The 26,707-nt window shown below is 43.5% G+C and overlaps 1 protein-coding gene across 3 annotated transcripts in view; it reads left to right on the forward strand.

Moving 5' to 3' along the window:
- Window positions 1-26,707, forward strand: part of DOCK5 (dedicator of cytokinesis 5) — a 135,890-nt gene that overhangs the window by 67,867 nt on the left and 41,316 nt on the right. For all 3 annotated transcript variants that reach the window (XR_006277089.1, XM_038384661.2, XM_043502956.1), the window contains exons 17-30: window positions 761-864; window positions 3,111-3,300; window positions 5,449-5,546; window positions 6,902-6,991; window positions 8,155-8,255; window positions 9,619-9,753; window positions 11,740-11,851; window positions 13,426-13,496; window positions 14,679-14,785; window positions 16,642-16,778; window positions 17,612-17,707; window positions 19,154-19,252; window positions 25,187-25,281; window positions 25,935-26,013. Coding sequence is in view for 2 of the 3 variants with exons in the window: in XM_038384661.2 (XP_038240589.1) it covers window positions 761-864; window positions 3,111-3,300; window positions 5,449-5,546; window positions 6,902-6,991; window positions 8,155-8,255; window positions 9,619-9,753; window positions 11,740-11,851; window positions 13,426-13,496; window positions 14,679-14,785; window positions 16,642-16,778; window positions 17,612-17,707; window positions 19,154-19,252; window positions 25,187-25,281; window positions 25,935-26,013 (1,514 nt within the window). In the remaining variant the exon portion in view is untranslated. The remainder of the gene's footprint in view (window positions 1-760; window positions 865-3,110; window positions 3,301-5,448; window positions 5,547-6,901; window positions 6,992-8,154; window positions 8,256-9,618; window positions 9,754-11,739; window positions 11,852-13,425; window positions 13,497-14,678; window positions 14,786-16,641; window positions 16,779-17,611; window positions 17,708-19,153; window positions 19,253-25,186; window positions 25,282-25,934; window positions 26,014-26,707) is intronic.

The following is a 26,707-nucleotide window of genomic DNA, read 5'->3' on the forward strand; positions in this document are numbered from 1 at the left end:
AAATTAGGCATAGGTCTGCCTCATCAGCTCCAATCTGCTATGCCTGATTGGAGCCGTTGTGAACAGAGTGCTGATGCAGGGTTTCCTATTTACCAGTCTGTCACAGACACAAATCCATAGAGTTAAATGCAAGATGTGGTGCCAGATTTGCAAAAATAGAGGCAGTAGGTACGAGTTCAGAAACGCATGCATTTGCATTCACAATTCCTCTGATTACATGTACAAGTGATTATAAGCTCCTTGGGGCAGAGACCATCTCTTTGTTCTGTATTTGTACAGTGCCTAGCAAAATGGGGCCATGGGCTATGACCAGAACTCCTAGCTATTGGAATGCAAATAACAAATGCATTAACATTTAAGGCTGTGATTCGCAAAACTGCCTAAGTGATTTGAATGCTCAATTATCATTAAAATTAGGCATCTTTGGAAAATGTCAGCCTAAACCTCTGTGCAGAATTGCATGCCCCTATGTAGGGATGCAAATTGCAGTGCATTTCTTCTTGCATCTAGCCATTGAAAATTTGGATATAATGAGGCATTAACAAGGAAGTGTTCCCATCTTATTGTAAAAATGGTCTATTGTGCCTTGAGATGTGTTGCAATGAAATTGTGCTTTTTAACCAGAAGTTATTACTCTTGCTTTGTTCCTTAGTAGCAGCAAGTAAAAAAGGAACCTTCCCATGGGTTGGGAGCTGGGAGATGATCCAGGAGACAGACTAGAGGTCCCTTTTAATGAAGGTTATGTTCTTTCTCTTTGCAGCCAGGGATAAATCGGAGAGAGCTTTCGGGGTGGCCTTTGTGAAACTGATGAATGTGGATGGAACGACTCTGCAGGATGGCAAACACAATTTAGTCATTTACAAGGTAGTTTGGGGGAAAAAACCCCTTGGTTGTGCAATCCTTGTACTAGCTGAAACATCTTTCCCAGCCGTGTGTGTTGTCTCCTGGTAACACAAGCCCTACTTTACTCACCAATGCAAAGATGCTTTCAACCTGTTAACCGCTTGAGTCTGAGAACCAGTGATGCACTAATTTGTGGTCAGAATATGTCACCATTAAATAAGGTTGCACTGGGTGGATCTCTGATCACTTTGACACAGGTCTGATACATTCTTGTAGTAGCTTGTGAATCCATTTTACTTGTTTGCTATATTTGGCTCCGTAACCCAGACAGCCTGTAGAGAAATGGCATGGAGTCACGTCTTTTCCCTTTCTGCCTTTAGAAGGAGCTGCCTTTGACAAGGGGGTGGAGAGTGTTTTCAGTCACAATAACAAAGTTAACCACTGCAGAGAACCACAAGTGTACTAGAGTGACAGTAAAACCTCACTAATCTGCACATTATAATCTGCACTGACAAAGTGGCAGTTGTTTCCTACCCTCCAGCAGAAATTTAATAGTGACTCATGGAGTGAAATCTCCCAGTACCCGGATGTCATTACCGTTTTATAACGTAGTATAACTACAGTACATCTATGAAGTGCAGTACTACCATGTCAACTTACATTTTATCCTATCTAATGATACCATGGATCAGAGAGAGAGAAACTTGTATTTCAGGGTGTAAACAAAACTACCTGAAGCCTTGGGAAGGTTTCCCAGGTGGGCAGGCTATTCCATTATGGGCTTCTTGATCCTTCATCTGAAGCATCTGGTACTGGCCACTGTCAGAGATGGGGCACTGGACTGGATGGGCCACTGGTCTGTTCAGGTATGACGGTTCCTGTATTCCTGAGAATATCTACAGTGGAGTCGCATCTTACGCAGGGGTTAGGTTCTAAAGTCAGCGCGTAAGGCGAAAGTTGTGTATAGTCAAAATTACCCTTGAAAATCCCTTAAATCGCAAACTGGAGTGCCGCAGGGTGGCCAGGAGCATTGTCTACGGCCAGGAGCACTTTAAAGTCAAGTCCTTTCTCTTCGAGGTACCGCTTGTCCTCCGGAAAGAAACACTTGTGGAACCCATCCAGAAATAATGCTGCCGTCACCCAAGCCTTTTTATTTGATTGCCAGAACGCAGGCAGGAGATTTTTGTTTTTGCCTTTTAGGGCACGGTGATTTGCAGCCCTATAGAGCAAGCCCAGCATTTATTAAATGCCCAGCCACATTGCCACAAAACAACACAGGCACACTGTCTTTGAAGCCAGGGGCGTGTCTTTCTGATTTTGAAGTGTAAGTGAGGTTGGGCATTTTTTTTCCAGAAGAGCCCAGTCCCATCAGCATTAAAAACTTGTTTGGGAAGATAGCCCTTTTCTTCTATGATGTTCTTTAATTGTTCGGGATAAGCTTTTGTTGCCTCTTCATTGGCAGATGCAGCTTCACCTGTAGTCTGCACATTTATGAGGTTGAAGCGATTCCTAAAACTGTTAAGCCAGCCTTGGCTGGCTTTGAATTCCTTCTCATCAGAAGGCTGTCCCTCTTCGGCAGGAGGTTTCAACAGTGCATCGAGGCTGTCTACACTACCTGCCGGACTGGCGGGCAGCCGTCAACTCACCGTAGTGAAGACACCGCGATGAGTAGATCTAAGTATGTCGACTTCAGCTCCATTATTCACATAGCTGAAGTTGCGTAACTTAGATTGATTTCCCCACCACCACCACGGAGCGCATACAGTTGAATTCGTGTTAGTTAAATGCGCATATGATGCGACTCACCTGTATAGATAAACTACAATACAGAGAGAGGAAAGCTGGTCCGGTGGTTAGGGAATTAACCTAGAACTTTGGAGATGCAGGTACAAGCTCCTGTTTTGGGGGAAATCGCTTAGTATCTCTGTGCTTCAGTTCCCAATGTGTAAAATGGGGGTGATGGCACTTTCCTACCCCACAGGGGTGTTGAGAAGATAAATCCATAAGAAGATTGCAAGGTGCTCAGATACTCTGAGAATGGAGGCCAGATAAGTGCCTTGGATAGAATGTGATTTTTCCATGCACAACTTAAAAAGAATTCCAGTCCATAACAGATGTGAAAACTGCTGAAAAAACATGCAGTCTGCTGCTGTGTTGGAGAGTATTCGTAGCTAATGAGTGCCTGCCTCCTATGTGGACAGGGGCAAGATGGAGTATTAGCAGTATCTGAAATGATCCCCCCTCCCCCAACTATGTTCTGTCAACAGGGCGATAACAAGAAAATGGAAGACGCTAAATTTTACTTAACTCTTCCTGGCACAAAAGTGGAGGAGGAGAGGGACGGTCCCCCAGGCAAAAACCTGCACCACTTGGCCAACTTCACGCCCACTAAAGACAGCACGAAGGACAGCTTCCAGATTGCCACTCTCATCTGCTCCACCAAACTGACCCAGAACGGTAGGTCTGGCGCTAGCAGTGGGGTGGGCGCTATGCTGTGCTGGGAGAACTGTCTGCCAGGTGAACTAGGCCCTCCCCCTTACATGAAGACTCTCTTAGATACTGTTAGGTGGGAGGCTACTTTAACCTGCACCTTCCTGTTAGGGGTTTAGCAAGTAGAGCGACTCTTTTCTGGTCCTCCAGTGTGAATCATAGAATTGTGGGGCTGGAAGGGCCCTCGAGAAGTTGTCAAGTCCAGCACTGTATGCTGAGGCAGGACCAAGTCAACCTAGACCATCCCAGACAGGTGTTTGTTCAACCTGTACTTAAACACCTCCAATGATGGAGATTCCGCCACACCCTTTGGAAGCCTATTCCAGAGCTTAACTACCCATGAAGTTAGAAAGTTTTTCCTCATATCTATCCTAAATCTCCCCTGCTGCAGATTAAACCCATTACTACTTGTCCTACTTTCAGTGTACTTGGCAAACAATTGATCGGTCCTTTTTATAACAGCCCTTAACATATTTTTAGGCTGTTATCAGGTTCCCCGCTCAGTTGTTGTGTCTCAAAACTAAACGTGCCCAGTTCTTTTAACCATTCCTCATAGGTCAGAGTTTCTAACCTTCGCTCATTTTTGTTGCTGTCCTCTGGAATCTCTCCATTTTTTTCCCACATCTTTCCTAAAGTGTGGTGTCCAGAAGTGGACACAGTACTCCAGGTTTCACCCCAGGGACAATTATCTCTTATGTCATAGAATCATAGACTATCAGGGTTGGAAGGGATCTCAGGAGGTCATCTAGTCCAACTCCCTGCTCACAGCAGGACCAATCCCCAATTTTTGCCCCAGATCCCTAAATGGCCCTCTCAAGGATTGAACTCACAACCCTGGGTTTAGCAGGTCAATGTTCAAACCACTGAGCTATCCCTCCCCCAAGGAATATAACACTCCAGTTAATTCACTCCAGAACACTTGCTTTTTTCATGGCTGCAACACATGGTTGACTTGTCTTCAATTTGTGATCCACTATAATTACCAGATCCTTTTCAGCAGCGCCACCATCTAGCCAGTTATTCCCCATTTTGCCATTGTGCATTTGATTTGTCCTTCCTAAGTGAAGTGTTTTGTACTTGTCTCTGTTGAATTGCATCTTGTTGAATTCAGCTCAGTTCTCTAATTTGTCACGGTCATTTTTAATTCTCATCCTGTCCTCTAACGTGCTTGCAACCCCTCCCAGCTTGGTGTTATCTGCACATTTTAGAGGTATTCAACTGGAGACACGGCCAAAATCAGTGGTGATGGGTAAAATGTATATGTGGGGATAGGCCACATATTAGTAAGTGACTGTGAGTCTAAATGTAGAAGGGAATCATAGTATAACATACTGTGTGGTTTTGGGGTGGAGAGAGTGTAAATTATGCCAACTCAGACTTCCTTTAGACTAAATTTGGCCTTCTATGTCTTGATTGCATATTATGTGCCTGTTCTTTCTTTAAAAGGTAGTGAGCAAGTTTATTTGCCGACTGTGGTTGAGATCTTCAGAGCAGTCTAGGGGATTTACACACACATCTACTGGTAGCTTTCATGGAGGCTGTGTGTCTAAATCCCCTAGTCTGTTTTGAAAATCTCAGCTACAATCTGTCACTGAATTTGATGTCCTTGGATGGTCCAGAGTTGTGATCAATGAAGCCCACAGCTTAACTCGCTTCCTAAAAGAGGCTTAAAATGTAGCGTTAAGAAGCATTCTGAAAACTCTCAAGTAAATGTAAGAACATTTGTCAGTCAAGTCATTCAGTATGATGGATTTCTGAGCTTATGGGTGTCCTCTCTTAAGTAAATGAGAAGTCTGCAAAATTGCATGTTTCATGTGCTAAGATTTAAAATCATAGACTATCGGGGTTGGAAGGGACCTCAGGAGGTCATCTAGTCCAACTCCCTGCTCAAAGCAGGACCAATCCCCAACTAAATCATAGGTGTGTCTCTAAGAGCAGGGGCAACTCTGGCAAAGTCAAAACAGCCATTACAAAGTATTATGACTCGTTTCTTATAAGCTGGTGCGAAAAATAAGCACTGTTTCCATTTCTTTATTGGTCTGCAGCCACTAGGGTAAATCTGCTGTGGTGTTCTTTGCAATCTGTCACTAATTGTTATTGTTCTGTCCTTGGTAGTTGACCTGCTGGGTTTGTTGAACTGGCGTTCTAACTCTCAGCACATAGCGCACAACCTAAAGAAGCTAATGGACGTGGAAGGAGGAGAAATAGTAAAGGTACAAGATCACAGCTTCTGTTGGTGTACATGGAGATTTAAGTCCCAATCTTGCAAACATGTAGACACGTGCTTAACTTTTTAACTTTGACAACGACGACGACTTCTTCTTCTTCTTCAATAATAATAATAATGACTAACAACCCACTGTGCTACACACTATAGAAACACAGAACAAAAGGACAGTCTGTGCCCCAATCCAAGTACAAGACAGAGACAACAGGTGGATACAGATAGACGGGGAGCACCAGGGAACAATGAGACAGGCATGGTCAGCATGATCGGCAGAGACCTCAGTATTCCAGTGGGTGTGCTAACTTGCTTAAAACATGCAGGCTCATTTACAGATGTGCAGTTACTGAAAAGTCCAGAGATAGCATGGAAAGTAACGAGTTTTAGGGGGAATTATGTTCATAACGTTACTTTATTTGAGGGATTGGGGATGTAGGGAGAACTCAATACAAGTTCTTGCAAAATATGATACAGGAAAACCCTGATGATTATTTATTTATTTTCGGTAGCATCTAGGGGCCCCAATCGTGGATTGGGACTCCACTAAGCTAGGTGCTAAACAGACACACAAGAAAAAAGATAGTTTGTGCCACAAATAACTTATTGCCTGAGTCTGAGTGGCTTGAGAACTTTAACTGAAAATTGGAATTTCCGGGAAAATGAAATTCTGATTTTTTTGAGACCTTTTTTTTTTTTTTTTTTAAACTTTGGATAATCTATATGTCGGCTTACTGGGGCTGTGAAACTGGGGGTTCGCTTTGAAGGTTAATTGAAAATTGTCTTACTTGCTGAGCTACTTAAGTAAAGGCAGCATGTTTGTAAAATCAGGACTCCTGGTGATTGCCAAAGGAATGTTGTGCTTGGAAGGCTTGTCCTTGATCCTTTGGCACAGAGCACAAGGTTGACATGCTCCGCTGCAAGCAGAGGCTATGTGTGGGCAAAGTTGGGGTAAGCCCCCTTGCACAGCCAGCCACTCCTGTGCTCACTACTGTGCCGGATAGAAAGGGGACAGGCCATGGCAGATATGACCTTAAGTGTGATCTTCATGCTGGAGAGTTGCGCTCACTTCTTATTGACCTTGCTTCTGCTACTAGGAAGGAGCAGCTTGGCAGACATGTATCAGCATGCACAGTGCACATTTCGGCTCCTCTGCAATCCCTATCCTGCTAATCCCTTTTTACCTATTTGTATACATACAGCTTTCACACCTCTGCTGGGCAGGATCAAGCCCTTTCTGTTTTCCCTGAGTTCCTGGGGGGAAAGGGACTAGAAGAGAGGATTCCTGAGCAGCATTGAAATGGAAATAACCTCTGTTTCTGCTTCCCCATTATCTTCTCTCTCTAGTTTTTACAAGACACACTTGATGCACTTTTCAACATAATGATGGAGATGTCAGACAATGAAACCTATGACTTCCTTGTGTTCGATGCACTGGTGAGTGGTTGTTATCTGCATATCCCAAAGCACCTTTATTTCAGCCTGTCTTCTCATTCTGGTTCCTATTGCTTCCACTGGACAGTTGATTGGTGTCTCGCTCTATGAGAAATATGAAATTATATTTAAATGCTGTTTATACTAGTCAGGAGTCATTGGGTGCTAATGTAAGGCAAGGATATGAGATGTACCATGGCCATTTCCTTGAATATAATGAGAATAGGGATTGACATGTACATAATGCCTAGCTACTTACATATAAGATTTTTCATCTGTGGATCTCAAAGCAATTTACACAGAAAGAAAGTATTAGTATCTTCCAATAGACTGGATGTATGGAGAGGAAGTGAATTACACAAGGTCTCACGGCAAGTCAGTGGCAGAGTTGGAAAGAAACCCAACATCTCCTGAGTCCCAGTCCAGTTCCTATCCATTGGGCAATAGTGCCTCTCAACAAGAGAGCATTTTATACAAAGATCCCAGTAAAACATTCAGCAGACTTTACTAAGAGATTGCAGTCTATGTAGAGATACTGCTTTACCTGTGGAACAAGGAAGCAGTTGTTTAATAAAGCTCAGCAACAGAATGCGACAGTTTAGAAAAGAAACTGAAGATCACTCTATCCAGCTGAAACTGCAGGGGGAATTTAGGGAGGCAGTGTGCAATTACTCAAGCCACAGTTTTAGCAAAGTAGCAGGATTAGGAGCACTATCGATGTAAAGTGCAAGGGGATATTTAATGACTCCAGATGTTCAGAACCTCACTTTTGAGCCTCATCTGAAAAACAGTGCTTCTAGCAGCATTGTGCCTCTCTAACCCCCTGCTACAGAAATATTACCATACGGAGGCTGTCACTTACCAAAGTGTCACTTACCAAATCACCAGGGCTATTTCATACGGCAGCTGGCTTTACCGTTATAGTTCCCCATCTGTCCATTGAGTAGGCCTAACATTGTCTAATTTCTGTGATAGGACATGATCGCCCTCCAAGGCCATATGGCCATTATCAGCAGATAAGCAACACCATTTATAACATTAAAGCTGAACAGATCAAGCACAAGCAATCGGCAAAACAAAATGGGACACGATTAGAATAAATTGCAGGACAGTTAGTTGAAGGTCTTACGGTTCAGTACTTCTGTTTCCTTTTGTGTTTTTGGCAGGTATTTATTATTTCTCTTATCGGAGACATCAAGTTCCAGCATTTTAACCCTGTACTTGAAACTTATATTTACAAGCACTTCAGCACCACCCTGGCTTATGTGTAAGTATCAGTAACCACAAACCTAGCTATCACAGTGATCTCTTGCTACTGCATAGAACTAGATGGGGTGTAGGAGATTAAGATGTGTGGGTGAAAGAGAGAGGGTGTGTACATCCCTGTGTTCCCACCCTGAGATCATCTTGATAATAGAAGAAAATTATAATTATTTACTGCAGAAATAATTTATGATTGAACTAATTCATTTTAATCGTAGAAAAACATTGGCACTACCTTGGTAAACAGCCAGTCAAGCGACTGGTCCCGGTGTCCTGTTGAACTGTAATCCTGTCTCTTGGAATTGTGAAAGCTAGCACCTCTTTTGCCTCGCCAGCTGCCAAGGGACTTGGCATTGCCTGGAACTCTCGAAGCCCTTTGAATGGTTGCCTTCTCCTTCTCTGCACTTGCTGTACAATCACTGTCAGCAGAGGGTTATTTCCCCGCCCCCCCCCAGCTTGCGGAGGATTCTTCATCCTCGCTGCTCTTTGCTAAAAATAGACCCTTTTTTTGGGTCTGATTTATGGATGGGCTGTGTCTCAGCTGCGTTGTTACCTTGCCTTGTTTTCCCACTTGGCTCTACAGTGTGACATCCCCATGATGCCAAGCGGACTAGAGAATTATACAGTGCTCGCCATATGCTCTGTGCGCCAAAGGGTTTGACAAACAACGAGCTAGATCCTGGCAGTACAGCGAGTGGGGTAGGCGAAGGCAGGGGCTGCTGTGTATTCAGCAATCCCTCACATACATTCTGGGTTGCTCAGAGCTTGGTTAATGAGGAGGAAAAGATGTTTGCTTGAACATTATCCTTCCCAGTGCTATGAGATCTTGAACTTCTACCTAGACAGGGACCAGAGACTAAATAGTAAAGATGCACTTATACACCTTCTGTCCAAGGATCTCAAAGCACTTTATAAATTAACCCCGCTCTTCTATTAAAGGGGCCATTACCCCTTTGTACATGTAGGTAAACTGATGTCCACAGAAGCTAAGAATCTGGTTTTCAGGTTCTAAGATTCTCAGAATTAATGGGCTTCCCAAATCCTTAATTAAAGCTGCCCAGGCTCAACACTTTGAAAAAACAGGCCACAAAGTTAGAGTTTTCAAAAGGACTTAGCACTCACATGTGGGGCCAGATTCTGGGAGCTGCTGGGTGCTGAGCACTTTTGAAAATCTGCTCCCATGTGAGTTGCCCAAGGTCCCAGAGTGACTCAGTGGCAGAGCTGTGACTAGAATCCAGAGGCTCTTACTCCCGGTCCCTAGCTCTCTAACCACTAGACCGCAGTCCCTTTGTGGGATAAGGGAGCCTGGTTTAGCTTTTCCTGTATCTACACCTGTGTTTATTCTCTTCTTCTTTTCTTTTCCTAAGGAAACTCACCAGAGTACTGAACTATTACATACGAAATGCAGATGACTCCAGCAAGACGGAACTGCTGTTCGCTGCCCTGAAAGCCTTGAAGTATCTGTTCCGATTCATTGTCCAGTCACGGGTGCTGTACCTGAGGTGAGGCAGACCCTCGAGACTTGCAAAATATCCGCAGAGGGTACAGACTGGTATCGCTCTAGCTAAGGAAGCCTGCTTTCGATTTCCCCCAGCGGAGGATGCCCCTACTTATTAAGAAAAAACATCTATTGCTGCCTTTTATCCAGGACTGGAGAGAGATCTGTGTGGGTGGGTGGGTGGAGATATTTATCAGAACAAGGGAAAACAACTTAGAACACGTTCCTTGGGGGTGAAATTCTTTCTAATCATTCACATCTTACATAAGCTGCATACTGCAATGCAGATAAGGAGTCTAAACTTGGTGGTGGTTTTTTAAATGCCTTCCTTGTTTAAGAAGCTTCCTCATTTTAAGGGACTTTTGGGGGGTATTTCTGCTAGGTTCTGTGAAGATCCACATTGATTTAAAAGAACCTGAAGGGGAACTCTAAACAATCTTTAGTGGTGAGAGAAAAATCCCCTTCTATATTAATCCGTTCAATGGAAATGTTTGCACATTATGGAGGATGCCTGATTCTGCTCCCATTAAGCTCTTTGCAGCAGACGTTAAAATGCACTGTCAGCTACTTGAGATCACTTCGTACGTTGCCTCACACAATGAGGTCCTCGTCCAGGCCTAGAGCTCGTAGCCACTAAGATAACACTAATAATAATTAATAGTATTTGTCACAGTTCAGGACAACTGCACCTGTATTCTCCCTCCATGGTCCACCAGGAGCTTAAGAGTTTCTGGCTGCCAGCTGTCACCTCTTTTGGGCAAAGGTGTGTGTCTGTGTGTGTATCTGTGTCTGTGTCTGTCTCCCGACTGGGTTTTTTTTCAGGCTGCACAGTTCCCTGCCTACACTGTGATATTCCTAGCAAGCCAGACTGCCTAAACAGGCCAGCATCTGCGCTTTGCTTACTGTGAGCAGAGTAATGGCTCACAGTTGCATCTTACCACAGAGCTCTTTCTACGCAAGCGCATTTATTCTTAAGCTAGAAGCAATAATGAGAAAACGTAACAATTAAAGAACCTGCACAATACTAAACGGCTCAACTTTGGTCTCGGCCAACTCCAACCTCGGACTCTTGAAGGTGTCAATCCTTCAAAAACCCACAACTGCATTTTCCCTGTGGTTATAAGTTCATAACTGTCTCAGATCTGGAACCCAGGCTGGGCAGTTCAGCAGTCTCTGGGAACAGGTAATCAGCAGACAATGACCTCTCCTCAAGATGTAGTTTCAGAAGGCAGGGTTTTTGCAGAACCAGAGGTGAAGAATGAGCAGTAAACTCTCCCTAGGTATACCTCAGAAAATCCACTTATTGTCCCAAAAGTCCACTTTTGTCTGGCACCTTTTCAATATAGTCCTCCCAGCCTCGCACCACATCTCCCCCCGTAGAGAGATTATATATAATCCTAGCCTACAATAATACATAAACTTTGCATTTAATACATTGGACTGCAAAGCTACTTAAACTTAATAAATAAGGATATGCAGGAAATTCCCATCACTGTCATAGTATGTGCCAGATTGCGATGTGTGTCTCATAGCCCCAAACGATTCTTCGCACGATTCTCAGCAACCATTCAGGACTGTTTTCTCCTCTTAGACCTTCAAAGACAACATAGAATGAGCTGGATTCTCTTCTGGCTCGGACATCATCAACAAAATTTGTAAACTATGTTTAAACGTCAAAGTTGGTGATGGTTGAAGCCAGAAAGGACCCAGCTTGACTCTCAGATTCCAGGCCGAGTTTGTGGTTCGGAACCCCCTCCCCCGCACCCCCATTTTTTGCTGTTAAATTTAACAGATTTAATCTGGAAATCATTGATACAATAAATGTAGAACCCCACACAGCCACTTTTACTGTCACTTTTCGTAGCAAAAGAGCACTTTAAGAGGTTGCTCTGAAGGATAAAATGTATTTAAGCCGTTGTGGCAGTATTCCTCACTCTGGCCTAGATTGGTGTGTATAGCCAATGTGACTGACGTTCCTGCTCTTTTTCAGGTTTTATGGGAAAGACGAAAATGGGGATGAGTTTAACAATGCAATCCGCAAGTTGTTTTTCTCCTTCAATGTCCTCATGGACCGACCGCTAGAGGAGGCTGTCAAGATTAAGGTTGGTCTAAAACCTGTTTTGAATGGTGGTACACATTTATTCTGAGGACAGGTAATCAATATTAAAGCCCCCAAAGTGTAGCAAGTATTAATCTGAGCTCTTTAAGCTTTGCACAACTGTGATGAATGCGAAAATCTTGGCATTGAAGTGCAGCCACTTCTGGGGTTGAGGCTGATACCCAGCCAGCCAGTAACAATGTCGTAGGGAGGACAACAGTTTGTCCAGTGACACCCGGGCTTATGAATGATTCAGACAGCAAATGATATGGAAATAATGTAACAAATGTAGATAAGGAAAGTTAATGAAAGACCAACAAGCTTTTGTCTGTGTCTTAACTTGTTCTGCTTTCTTGTTTGTCTTGCGTGAACTTTACTTGGGGTCTTCTGAGTGAGTGAGGAACAGAGAATCCATGCAGTAAGGCTTACTTGCTGCTTTCTTCTTTATAATGCTTCTGGCCAAAATGCATTAGTCACTTTCCGCTGGAAGGTTTGATTCTATATAAGAGAGCCTTCGCATTTGAATGTCTGATCTATTTAAAAACCACCCTCTCCTATGCCTGTGTGATGAGGGGACGTTCTTCCTGCAGCATGGAATTTTTTGTTCCCACCACCAAAAGCAGATGCTCTACAGCAAACCCTGGGGAGACCTTCAGTAGCTGTCACACACCGGCACTCAGATGCTGCTGTGATGAACCATAGGTGCCTAGATAGCTGCTTATTGGCATTGTTCATGGACCTGCCAAACTGTGCGTCTAAGGGGCAATGCAAAAGGGAGCACATCGGTGTATTCTGCATCAGAGACAATGTTTCCTGGAACTCCCTGCCAGCGGGGAGTCATTTGCTGCTCCTCTTTGAAGGGGTATGGCATACCTTAAACACCCCCTCCCACACACACATGGTTGGCTAGCGCATGCTCCTCCTTACACCAGTCTCAACAAGTTGCTCTTAAGAGTGGGGACAGATGAGCTGCAGTTGAGCACAGGGTCTGTGATTCTTATGGGGGCTGTGTACGATGGAAGGAAGGGTGGAGTCCAAGCTCCCCCTGACTTTCTGACCATATAAGGGCTGGCTACAGTCCAGTCCAAAGAGTTCTAAACAAGAGTGAAAGTCTGACACCATTGTCTTTTTCTTTTCAAGTTTTTTTTAAGCTTGTGGCTAGGCCAATGCTGTGAGGAGGAGGGCTTTATTTTTAACAAACAAACAAAACAAAAAAAAGTGTAAAAATAAATTTCTCATCTCTCTGCTTGTCTGTCCAATGCATTTTGATTTTTTCAAAAAACCCAGTCCCTAGGACAGCAATGTGTTCACAACCAGAAAGTCAAAAATTAGGCACTGGCTAAAAGTCTTCCACGTAGCATCCTTTTAGCTCTGATCTGCAGAGGTGCAGATGCAGAGGCTTAAATTAGATCACGAACCAGCACGCTGCAGGTGTCTGCATCTTTGCTTTTGCCCAAACCAAATACTACCACTGGCGATATGAGCCTCTTCCAGTGATGTTGAGCAGCAAGTCCTCATGCTTGTTCTCTTTTACAATGAATGGATTAATCTAACCCATGTATGTTTTTTCTTCTACAGGGCGCAGCTTTAAAATACTTACCAAGCATCATAAATGACGTCAAACTGGTATTTGATCCGGTTGAGCTCAGGTGATTGTGTTAAGCATATTTGTTGTCTAAACCTACTAAATATGCATCTTTTCGGGGGGAAGTTGGAAACTGTGCTAAAGCATACAGTTTTAATAATTAAATTGCGTTTCACAAGCTGCGTGATTTAATGTGAGCGTTTCCTTGGAAGGATTTAGAGGAAGCCACATAATGGTTTTAGAGCTGCAGCCCAAAGGAATTAGCGTGATTCAGCTAAATTTTCCTCTGAGTTCTGAGGCTTTCTCCAAACTGAAAATTCAAGGGCTACAAAGCCATATGGATGAAACCCAGTGACTATGATTCCACAAACCCTGGATCATTAGGTCTCAGGTTGCCAAGGCCCAAAGGGTGACAAAGGCCAGACAGGAGGGATACAAACAATTTATTCATGCACAAAACTTAAAGTGCAGTGGATTTCTTTTCCTCAGTGTAAATAGCTTTCCCTGCCTCGGTTCAGGAGCCTTATTTCAGATATAAATAATTTGCAAATAATAGTGCGAGGACACCAAATGTATGTGGAATGTAATTCACTCTGGGAGTGAAATGAATGCTCTCCCTTGAAGTGGGGGATATGTTTGGGAGATTATGCTTGCGGTGATCAAAATGGCCAAGTCTACCACAACAAGGGCTTGTTGGGCTGACATGATTAAGACACGTCAGTTTCATAGCCAATGGCACACAAGGGTGCGATGTGGCCAGCAACGTGTCTGACCACCTTTGACTGCCCTAACCTGACGGGTCAAGTGCCCATTTTGCAGCTGGGTGAACTGGAAGTGGCTTTTCAGCATGAGATTCAAACCCACAACCTTCAGGATTTTGTAGTCAAGCACCTTAGCTACTCAGCCACTGCTGCACCTCATATGTTGTATAGCACCCTTGCAAAATCCTATTTGCTTAGAGAGACTTTCATTTTATTTTTATTTCTGGCAGGAAAGTTAGATATATATTTTCTAAAAGTGGTAAGGAAGGACAAATATGTTCTGTTCCTGGGCTGATGAATTTTCATTATAACTTGTTGTAATGTTAGATTTAATTATCTGAGAGGTATAAACCTGCTGATTCTGGTCACTGTTCAGTTTATTTTAAGTTGTTTAGTGAGTGAATGTAATATTATGTGAACCATGCCAACAGCATTTTCTGGGTGAAAATACTGACCAGGTGTCTACTTTGTGCTTTGCATTCTAGCATCCTCCTCAGCAAATTTATCCAGAGTATCCCTGACAACCAATTAGTTCGGCAGAAACTCAACTGCATGACCAAGGTAGTGGACAGTGATCTGTTCAAACAATCTGGTGAGTAGCCTATTGAGATCTCCAGAAACTGCAGGAAATGCATCTTCTCAAACAAATACTTGTCTGTAAAGTTCATGTCTCTTAAATTTCTCCTTCAAATCCCTCCTTAAAATTCTCCTTTGCTGTGATGCCTACAAAAAAACTTGGCAACAGCGAGGTTGTTGGTGTGCTGAGGCCACTGCCTATATGCTGACCAATGCTGTCTCATAGATGGGGGACTCCGAAGACACAATCTTGTGTCTCTTGTCTTATACCTGGATTGTAAGTTCTTTTGGGGGGCAGGGACCAATTTTATGTTTGTTTTTGTATTACACCTGACGCACTGGGATGCTGGTCCATGGTGGAAGCTCTTAGTCACGACCGCAATACCTATAATTAATAAAAATTACAGTAAGGCCCCATGTCAATTTTAGTTTTGATGTATTTCTCAGGATAAGGATGATTTCTTTTGGGTTCATTGGTACGTTTTTTGGTTTCCCTATTCCCTTAGCGTAGCAAAGAGCAGTAGTTAGAAGATGGTGAGATAATGGATCCCTTATGTTGGGCACATTGATTCAATCCCTAAGATCATCACTAAGGACCATGCACCATAACTCTTTGCTCCTATACGTAGAAGCAGTACTATGTTTCTCTAGGACGTTAAAACACAGATGCAGATACTAGGGTTGCTTGAACAGCAAAAACATGAACACACATTGCTAGAGAGGCAGCCATTAAGTAACAGGCAGCAATAAAAATTGAGCTACTTATTAAGCATGTAAATATGGATTTAGGTGCCTAATTTTAGACATCCAGGTTTGAAAATTTGTGGCCTTAACCTCTCTCTGCTTCATTTCCGAATCTGTAAAATGAGGATAATAATGTTTACTCTTCTTTGCAAAGCCCTTTGAGAACTACAGATGAAAAGCCCTAGGTGTGTACTTGGTGTTACCATGATGTGTAGATGTTATAATCCCGAGTATGACTGCAGCCAGTAGAGGTTTTCCTTTATCTCAAAGGAGTCTGTGCATCTGTAATTAACAATACTGGGTTCTGTTCATGCCAGGTTTTATCCAGGCTGCATAGTTTCCAGATTAGCTGGTGACTGTGCTGTGTACAGCCACCATTTGTTATAGACATCATATCTATTTTAGGTACTTATCTGGCCCCCATAACCCAGAGTAGAGGGGAGCGCCTCACAATCTTTAATGTGTTGATCCTTGCAACATCCGTATAAGGTAGAGAAGTGCTATTATCCCCATTTTATAGATGGGGAACTGGGGCAGAGAGAGACTACAGGTAAAATTTTCAAAAGCGGGATTACTAAATCCCATTTTCAAAAGTGATTTAAGGGCAGATTTTCAAAGATATTCAGGCATCTAACCTGCTTCGGTGCTTTTGAAAATCCCACTAAGCTCCTATTTGCATCTTTAGTTGGCTATATAAGAGCTAGATATTATTATTAAATAACTTTGAAAAATCTGGCCCTAAATCACTTTTGAAAATGGGATTTAGTCTCCTAAAAGCCTGTGTCACTTTTAAAAATTTTACCCATAGACCCTTACTTAAGGTCATGCAGGGAGTCAAGCAAGGCAGGAAATCAAACCTGGGATCTCCCAAGTCCTATGTTAGTGTCCTAGCCATGGGACCATCTAATACATATATTGAGAGAAATCTCTCTAGTGCAATCTATCTAATTAGAAGACAGGCAATTTGTGATGTCATCTACCTATTAGAACCACTGTGACATGATTTTAATTTTGGTGACTGAGTCAGAGTGAGGAGCACAAAGTTTTCTTTTTGTGGTCTCTTATACTTGACTCTGAAGATTATTCTTAGGCCATTGTGATGCATTGTTCCGTTTTTTCATTTCTCAGAATGCAGAGATGCTCTCCTGCCTCTACTAATAGATCAGCTAAGTGGCCAACTGGATGACAATTCAAACAAGCCTGATCATGAGGCCTGCTCTCAGCTCCTCAGTAACATTCTAGAAGTGCTTGACCGGAAGGATGTGGTGAGTATGGGCTCTACTCTAATGTCGTCCTCACTGGTAGGGTTACGCTGGTATAGGTCAGAGGAGGAACAAAGCCTTCTTAAGTGCACCTCCCAGAACCAGTCTTTATAGAGTTACTGAGACCAGATGTTCACAGAAGTTTTTCCATATTGGGTATTGGCATGAGACGTTTGAGTCGAATTAAAGATAAATCAGACGTATCAAAAATGAACCTAAGACATTCTAGGACAGAATAGGGGAAGGTGTGGCCTGGTCATCCCCAGAGAGGTGATCCCCTGCCGATGCGACACGAGTAGGAGATATAGAAAAATAGAGCTGAAGTTAGAGCTGCCCTGGGGGCCGATCCAGCTCCAGCATAGGGAAGAAGAAAAGGAGTACTTGTGGCACCTTAGAGACCAACAAATTTATTTGAGCATAAGCTTTCGTGAGTTACAGCACACTTCATCGATGAAGTAAGCTGTAGCTCACGAAGGCTTATGCTCAAATAAATTTGTTAGTCTCTAAGGTGCCACAAGTACTCCTTTTCTTTTTGCGAATACAGCCTAACACGGCTGCTACTCTGAAACCTGTCAGCATAGGGAAGATTAGCCTCCTGTGAATCCCTTTGCTGGGCCCTGAACTGGGTGCAGAGGTGGATTCCCCCGCCCCTTTCTTGGAGTCTAAAACTACTTTCTATTTAAATGAATTTCTGATGGGCAAAGAGTCTCCTTTTCTCGTGTCTTCTGACAATAAATAGCCACAGTCAGCCTGGCCCTTCCCTACAAAAATCTCTCTGTAGAGCAGACCATGCTGAGATGAATCTAAAACAGCCTGTGCTTCTTTAATCTCTTCAGGGGCCCACTGCAGTTCACATCCAGCTGATCATGGAGCGCCTGCTGAGGAGAATAAACCGGACGGTGATTGGAATGAGCAGACAGTCTCTGCATATTGTGAGAGCCTTTTGCTTGCTTCTGTTCTTTGCTTTCTACCCCTTGCTCTGACGCTTCTGCAGATTGGAGCTTTCCGTCAGTCTGTCCTGCTATGGACTGCAAATTGTGCTAGTGCATTATAAAATCTCTGTCCTGTTTCCTGCGCTCTGGTGGGGGTCTATGGGAGGCCTGCCCCAGCCCTATTAAAATTGGGTCTGGATGGCTGCAGAGAGAGGTACTGGGATTCAGAACCTCTCTCTGCTAAGGCACCATTTTTAATCGCGTCTGGGGCGGTAGTGACTGCAAGTTGTTACTGTCTGGTGACTCTTTGGTAGCTTGTATGTGCAGCGGGTTTGAGTCTCAGACCAGTTCCTAATAGTCAGACAGCCACATTGTAGAAACACTAATTAATTTGGTTCCGATGTTGAATGGAACCAGATGCTGATGTACCCTCGACCCTATAGGTGTCCTCTTCAAGTCTGGGGTGAAGCAGGTTGGTAGGAAAACAAGAGGAAGCTTGCACCCTTCTGGCCTGCCCTATACTTGGTCTGTGGATGGATAGAGCACTCCAGCACTAAATTCACTTTACAAGAAGAGGCTCTGACAGTGGCAAATGGTTTCCATCAAATGTGTTCATAATGAAGACTTGGGGGATCCGGTTTAAAATGGATGTAGGAGAGTTCTGCTTTTCAAAATTAACCCCTTGTAGTCTCAGCAGTACTTGCACTAGTGATCTGATACGCAGGTAAATCATTCCTGGCTGGGTAAGAGCATTGCTTTTTAATTATTTACCAAATTGTTAGCTCAGAGGGTGGCAGGCCAATTTAAAAAAAAAAAAAAGCTGCTACTTGCATTTATAGGAAACCAATTTCATCTTAATCTCTCACCGTAAAAGGTGAGGGGTTTTTTGTTTTTTGTTTTGTTTTTTGCAAATTCATAGATTCATAGATACTAAGGTCAGAAGGGACCATTCTGATCATCTAGTCCGACCTCCTGCACAGCGCAGGCCACAGAATCTCACCCACCCACTCCTACAAAAAACCTCACCTATGTCTGAGCTATTGAAGTCCTCAAATCGTGGTTTAAAGACTTCAAGGAGCAGAGAAGCCTCCCTCCTGTCCTTGAAGGGATAAAGTCTGTCCCACCTCCTTGCCTCAGACTTAAAACTTAAACCCTATGAGAGGTGATGTTCAGATTCATATGTATCACTCCACTGCTATCCATGAAACTCTGCGGATGTTACTGATCGGGGGGGGGGGGGCAATCACATTAAGTGACCATAGTACCTTTCTAGACCCCACGTTAGCAAAATACTTAATCGGGTGCCTGACTTAAAGCAAAGGTGTGATCCTTGTGAAGACTATTCCTGTGACTAAAATTAGGCACATGCTTCAGAACTGTGCTGAATTGGGGCCTTCGTGTAAAAAGATAATTGACCAAGTGCTTTTTTTGTCTTTTCCATTCCAGGGTAGTTTTGTAGCCTGCATGACCGCCATCCTGAGACAGATGGATGATTTCCACTATAACCACTACATCAGCACTTTCAAAACCAGACAGGACATTATCGTAAGTCATCTTGGCCCGGGCTGCAGCTCAGTCCATGTAGCGTCCATCTCTAATTTTATCCTGTCCAGCTCTTATATTAAGTTCAGATTCTTGCACCCATCACTGAGGTGTATGAATACCTCATATTCCAAGTGTTAGTGAAACATTCACTTTGCCCCAGCTGGATACAGCACTGCTGGCTGTTTGCTGACTCAGCAAAGCATTGGACTAGTTTGCCACGTGGAGTGAAAACAGATCTTTAATGACTCTCTAAACCTGTGTAAGTGAGGAGCTGGAAGGAAGAAGATAGAAAGACTGAATGAGGATCAGAGGACAAGCAGAGGAGTTCATTTTTTCCCTTCCTTTCTCTTCTGTCTCTATCCATGTGTTTTTCGCTCTCTTTTTTTCATTCTTTCCTTTAGAGCTCAGTTAAGAGCTTGGATTCCCCTTTTGTTTTTCTGGGCTGATGAAAAAGATGACAAACTTGGAGCAGTATCTCTATTAATTTCCAAAAATACACTTGTGTGTTTGTTAATAGAGCCACAGGGCATCTTGGCTGCAAAACCTGAAAGCAGGGCAATTTTGATTGATCAGGGTTCTGTTTCAAAGCCAGATGAGGTTTCTGAAAAGCTCCACTGTTGTTGCAAACTTTTGGGGGCAGCTTTCAGAGTAGCAGCCGTGTTAGTCTGTATTTGCAAAAAGAAAAGGAGTACTTCTGGCACCTTAGAGACTAACAAATTTATTTGAGCATAAGCTTTCGTGAGCTACAGCTCACTTCATCGGATGCATTTGGTGGAAAAACAGAGGAGAGATTTATATACACACACACACAGAGAACATGAAACAATGGGTTTATCATACACACTGTAAGGAGAGTGATCACTTAAGATAAGCCATCACCAGCAGCAGGGGGGGGGGAAGGAGGAAAACCTTTCATGGTGACAAGCAAGGTAGGCTAATTCCAGTAGTTAACAAGAATATCAGAGGAACAGTGCGGGGTGGGGTGGGAGGGAGAAATACCATGGGGAAATAGTTTTACTTTGTGTAATGACTCATCCATTCCCAGTCTCTATTCAAGCCTAAGTTAATTGTATCCAGTTTGCAAATTAATTCCAATTCAGCGGTCTCTCGTTGGAGTCTGTTTTTGAAGCTTTTTTGTTGAAGGATAGCCACTCTTAAGTCTGTGATCGAATGACCAGAGAGATTGAAGTGTTCTCCGACTGGTTTTTGAATGTTATAATTCTTGACGTCTGATTTGTGTCCATTCATTCTTTTACGTAGAGACTGTCCGGTTTGGCCAATGTACATGGCAGAGGGGCATTGCTGGCACATGATGGCATATATCACATTGGTAGATGCGCAGGTGAACGAGCCTCTGATAGTGTGGCTGATGTGATTAGGCCTTATGATGGTATCCCCTGAATAGATATGTGGACAGAGTTGGCAACGGGCTTTGTTGCAAGGATAGGTTCCTGGGTTAGTGGTTCTGTTGTGTGGTGTGTGGTTGCTGGTGAATATTTGCTTCAGATTGGGGGGCTGTCTGTAAGCAAGGACTGGTCTGTCTCCCAAGATCTGTGAGAGTGATGGGTCGTCCTTCAGGATAGGTTGTAGATCCTTGATGATGCGTTGGAGAGGTTTTAGTTGGGGGCTGAAGGTGATGGCTAGTGGCGTTCTGTTGTTTTCTTTGTTGGGCCTGTCCTGTAGTAGGTGACTTCTGGGTACTCTTCTGGCTCTGTCAATCTGTTTCTTAACTTCAGCAGGTGGGTATTGTAGTTGTAGGAATGCATGATAGAGATCTTGTAGGTGTTTGTCTCTGTCTGAGGGGTTGGAGCAAATGCGGTTATATCGTAGCGCTTGGCTGTAGACAATGGATCGAGTGGTATGATCTGGATGAAAGCTAGAGGCATGTAGGTAGGAATAGCGGTCAGTAGGTTTCCGATATAGGGTGGTGTTTATGTGACCATCGCTTATTAGCACCGTAGTGTCCAGGAAGCGGATCTCTTGTGTGCACTGGTCCAGGCTGAGGTTGATGGTGGGATGGAAATGGTTGAAATCATGGTGGAATTCCTCAAGAGCTTCTTTTCCATGGGTCCAGATGATGAAGATGTCATCAATGTAACGCAAGTAGAGTAGGGGCATTAGGGGACGAGAGCTGAGGAAGCGTTGTTCTAAGTCAGCCATAAAAATGTTGGCATACTGTGGGGCCATGCGGGTACCCATCGCAGTGCCGCTGATTTGAAGGTATACATTGTCACGAAATGTGAAATAGTTATGGGTGAGGACAAAGTCACAAAGTTCAGCCACCAGGTTAGCCGTGACAGTATCGGGGATACTGTTCCTGACGGCTTGTAGTCCATCTTTGTGTGGAGTGTTGGTGTAGAGGCTTCTACATCCATAGTGGCTAGGATGGTGTTTTTAGGAAGATCACCAATGGACTGTAGTTTCCTCAGGAAGTCGGTGGTGTCTCGAAGATAGCTGGGAGTGCTGGTAACGAAGGGCCTGAGGAGGAAGTCTACATAGCCAGACAATCCTGCTGTCAGGGTGCCAATGCCTGAGATGATGGGGCGTCCAGGATTTCCAGGTTTATGGATCTTGGGTAGCAGATAGAATACCCCAGGTCGGGGCTCCAGGGGTGTGTCTGTGCGGATTTGTTCTTGTGCTTTTTCAGGGAGTTTCTTGAGCAAATGCTGTAGTTTCTTTTGGTAACTCTCAGTGGGATCAGAGGGTAATGGCTTGTAGAAAGTGGTGCTGGAGAGCTGCCTAGTAGCCTCTTGTTCATACTCCGACCTATTCATGATGATGACAGCACCTCCTTTGTCAGCCTTTTTGATTATGATGTCAGAGTTGTTTCTGAGGCTGTGGATGGCACTGTGTTCTGCATGGCTGAGATTATGGGGTAAGCGATGCTGCTTTTCCACAATTTCAGCTCGTGCACGTCGGCGGAAGCAGTCTATGTAAAAATCCAGGCTGCTGTTTCGACCTTCAGGAGGAGTCCACCCAGAATCCTTCTTTTTGTAGTGTTGGCAGGAAGGTCTCTGTGGGTTAATATGTTGGTCAGAGGTGTGTTGGAAATATTCCTTGAGTCTGAGACGTCGAAAATAGGATTCTAGGTCACCACAGAACTGTATCATGTTCGTGGGGGTGGAGGGGCAAAAGGAGAGGCCCCGAGATAGGACAGATTCTTCTGCTGGGCTAAGAGTATAGTTGGATAGACGTCAAGAATTATAACATTCAAAAACCAGTTGGAGAACACTTCAATCTCTCCGGTCACTCGATCACAGACCTAAGAGTGGCTATCCTTCAACAAAAAAGCTTCAAAAACAGACTCCAACGAGAGACTGCTGAATTGGAATTAATTTGCAAACTGGATACAATTAACTTAGGCTTGAATAGAGACTGGGAATGGATGAGTCATTACACAAAGTAAAACTATTTCCCCACTGTTCCTCTGATATTCTTGTTAACTGCTGGAATTAGCCTACCTTGCTTGTCACCATGAAAGGTTTTCCTCCTTTCCCCCCCCTGCTGCTGGTGATGGCTTATCTTAAGTGATCACTTTCCTTACAGTGTGTATGATAAACCCATTGTTTCATGTTCTCTGCGTGTGTATATATAAATCTCTCCTCTATTTTTTCCACCAAATGCATCCGATGAAGTGAGCTGTAGCTCACGAAAGCTTATGCTCTAATAAATTTGTTAGTCTCTAAGGTGCCACAAGTACTCCTTTTCTTTAGACTGGAAAAGCCACTCATCTGAATAATCATAGAAGATTAGGGTTGGAAGAGGCCTCAGGAGGTCATCTAGTCCAACCCCCTGCTCAAAGCAGGACCAATTCCAACTAAATCATCCCAGCCAGGGCTTTGTCAAGATGGGCCTTAAAAACCTCTGAGGGTGGAGATTCCACCACCTCGCTAGGTAACCCATTCCAGTGCTTCACCACCCTCTTAGTGAAATAGTGTTTCCTAATATCCAGTCTACACCTCCCCCACTGCAACTTGAGACCATTGCTCCTTGTTCTGTCATCTGCCACCACTGAGAACAGCCGAACTCCATCCTCTTTGGAACCCTCTTTCAGGTACTTGAAGGCTGCTATCAAATCCCCCTCAAGAGTTCAAATGGAACTCTCTTGAGTTAGTAACTCACCTGAGAGATTTCTGGAAAAGTATGCATTGTAAAACCTAAACACCTTGAGGGTTTTGCTAGGGCTCATAAAATGTGTATAGGATAGCTCAATCGTTCTGAGTATTGGCCTGCTAAACCCAGGGTTGTGAGTTCAATCCTTAAGGGGACTATTTAGGGATGTGTGCCAAAAATTGGGGATTGGTTCTGCTTTGACCAGGGGGTTGGACTAGATGACCTCCTGAGGTCCCTTCCAACCCTGATATTCTATGTGTAGTAGCCTTTTTCAAATGAATCAGTGGTCAGTGAATAGGGTCAGAGTCGGCTAGAAATGTTGTGGAAGAGCAGCAGTGCTAGGTGACAAAGCTAATGGAATTGGGACAAAGTTTCTGTTGAAGAGCTTTGCTTCAGGACAACTTCACTATTCAGGAAGCGTGTTATTAAGCACAGTGAGGTCAATGGTTAAAGTTAGGCACGTACTTAATGACTTTTCCTAAAATGGGGTATAAGCTTCAATCTTTGAAGCTATCATTTGTGCTTTTCATTCATTCCATGGTTCAGTGCTTTCTGAATCATGCATTTAAATGTTCCTCTTACATTTTCAATGCATGTACAACTTGTGCATGTGAGACAAACCAGGGAAGTGAATTGTATAAAAACGAAGCTGGTACAAGAATACAACTTCAGGAGTCACTGGTCCAAAATGTAGGTTTGGAATCTAACTGTTACCATCCCTAAAACGTATAGAAATGTATCCATTAAATGATTTTTAAAATAATACCAATGTCGTCATGATTTATTTACAATTTTTTTTAAATATAAGCATCCCCTTGTGGCATTTTCAGCCCAGACTTTGCAACGTTGCTTCTTCAGGTTAAAATGGTTAGGAGTTAATTCTAGTCTTCCTGGTGCCCCTTGTCAAGCCAAAACCTTTCCATCAAGCTCTGATTTAATAATGCTTAGAGGATTTCTACTATGGCAGCAGCAGTGTCCATTTCTCTCTCTGCATCACTGTCACTTTCCAATTCTTTAGTGCACACTATTCAACTCAACAGCACATTTCTTTGCTGGTGACCTTTGGAAAGTGGTGACTTCTCGGTTGTGTGTGTGTCTGGTGTTTGAATGCGAATGTTACCTCTTAGAGCAGAAGAGAACTTATGAACATTTGAACCTCTGGAGACTGAGGTTCGTTCTTAGTCTAAAGTTAGATTTTGTCATTATTGCTTGCACAAATCCCACTCTTCATCCTGCAACTTGGCAGAAAAGTCTCATCTAGACTAGGACTTAAGGTGTGATGGCTTTAACTTGACCAGTTTAGCTCTTATTAAAAACCTGCATGTCTTGTTTACACTAGACATTTGCTAACTTCACACCTCATCTAGTGAAGGCCTAAATGACTGGGAAATGACAGCCCCTTCTGTATCTATGTATATAACAAATAATGCAGCAGCCTTATGTAATGTCATCATTCATACATTTTGAAGGGAAGTATTAGGTTCAAAGACTTTGAACACCTGTTTTGCTTTTTAATGTTCTCTACGCATCTAGAGATTGACTTCAAACAATAAGAACAGATTTAATTGCATTAATTGAATAGATTTGTGGAGGGGATTTTTTTTCCTCCTGTAATTTGATGGATGAGATTTCAGACATAATTTAGTTACCGTGATTATATGCCATAATAAAAGATGCATTTCAAAAGGTCAGCATATTGATCTGTGATCAATGGAATCTGCAGTCACACATGTTTACATCCCCCGCTTCCCCCCCCCCCGTGTTTCCATCTGATTACAGACTAATGTTCTTGGACCTTGCATGTGGCATGTTTTTGTACAGGACTTCCTGATGGAAACCTTCATCATGTTTAAGGATCTGATTGGAAAGAATGTCTATGCGAACGACTGGATGGTGATGAACATGATGCAAAACAGGTAAACAGCCTCTACCAGAGGCTGGTACTGGTAGAAGGCTCATGTGACTTCTTCAGCACTTGTTGGCTCTGGGACTGGGGAGGCTAAACTGGACAAAAGAGGATGATCATTCATGTAGGATGCTAGCCCAATACCTGGGAAACCCAATTCATTTCCCTCCTGCGACACAGACTTCCTGTGTGATCTTAGGCAAGTCACTTAGCCTCTCTGTTCTTCAGTTCACCATCTGTACAATGGAGTTAATAGTACTTTCCTACCTTACAGGGGTGTTGTGAGGGCAAATACATTAAAGACTGTGAGTAATTCAGAAACCACAGTAATAAGGGTCATAGAAGTCCTAAGAGAGACAAAACACTAGTAAATATCCTCTGTGGAACCACACAGCATTGGTATGGGGACTGGATGACCTAATAGATCTTTTCATTTGTAACTTCCCTAAATCAAGGATACTTCTGATGCGAAACAGAGAGATAACCTTTACCTCCCACTGAGTACAGTGAATTTTGGGGAAAGAGAAGGATTACAGTAGAAGAGCCGAACCTTTAAGGTCACTGGTTCGTGCCTCATCCGAGCTTGCGAAAAGGAGCCGTACATTCAGGCATGTGCTGTTTCTGCTTCCATGGATGCCTCCTTATCTCTATTTACTTTTCCAGGGTTTTCCTCCGAGCGGTGAACCAATTTACCTCTGTGCTCAACCGATTCTTTCTGGATCAAGCAAGCTTCGAACTTCAGGTGAGGATAAATTCAGTTCTGGATTGTCCTGACCGCTTTGGAATTGAGTAAGTCCAGAGAGGTGATGGGTGCCCTCAATTCCCACTGGTGCAGTTGTGTTGTTGATATTGATGAGGGTGTTATTGTTCTGTCCTCTTGGCGGAAAAGTAGCATGAATTGGAAATTTCTAACCCAAGATGCTACTTATAACATGGGCTTGTGCTCAGCCAACGATCTGTGGAGCATGTTTTACGCTCATTCTGCATGCCATGTAGCACTGATGTGGTAAACCGGGAGTGTAAAAGTATCTCTTTTCATCCCTTACTTTTGTGTTAGGTTGACTATATTGTACTGGCACTTTGGACAGATTTGATGGCAAAACCCTCTTTTGAGGAGGCATGGTCTTGTGGTTAATGCCCTGGACTGGGACACAGGAAATCTATTCAATTCCTAGTTCTGCCTCAGACTCCCTGTGTGACCTTGGGCAAGTCACTTAAACTCTCTGCTACCTCCGTTCCCGGTCTGTGATATCGAGATAATAGTTCCCTATCCTCACAGAGAGACTTTGGAGCCCAAGTCATAGACTAGCACCCCACAAACACAGAACAAAAAGATGGTCTCTGCACCAAAGAGCTTACAATCCAAGTATATGATAAGAGACAACCGGTGGAAATAGACAGATGGAAGAGCTCAAGGAAACAAAGAGACTGTATTG

This window comes from Dermochelys coriacea, chromosome 26, assembly GCF_009764565.3.
Source record: "Dermochelys coriacea isolate rDerCor1 chromosome 26, rDerCor1.pri.v4, whole genome shotgun sequence".
NCBI classification, from domain to species: domain Eukaryota; kingdom Metazoa; phylum Chordata; order Testudines; family Dermochelyidae; genus Dermochelys; species Dermochelys coriacea.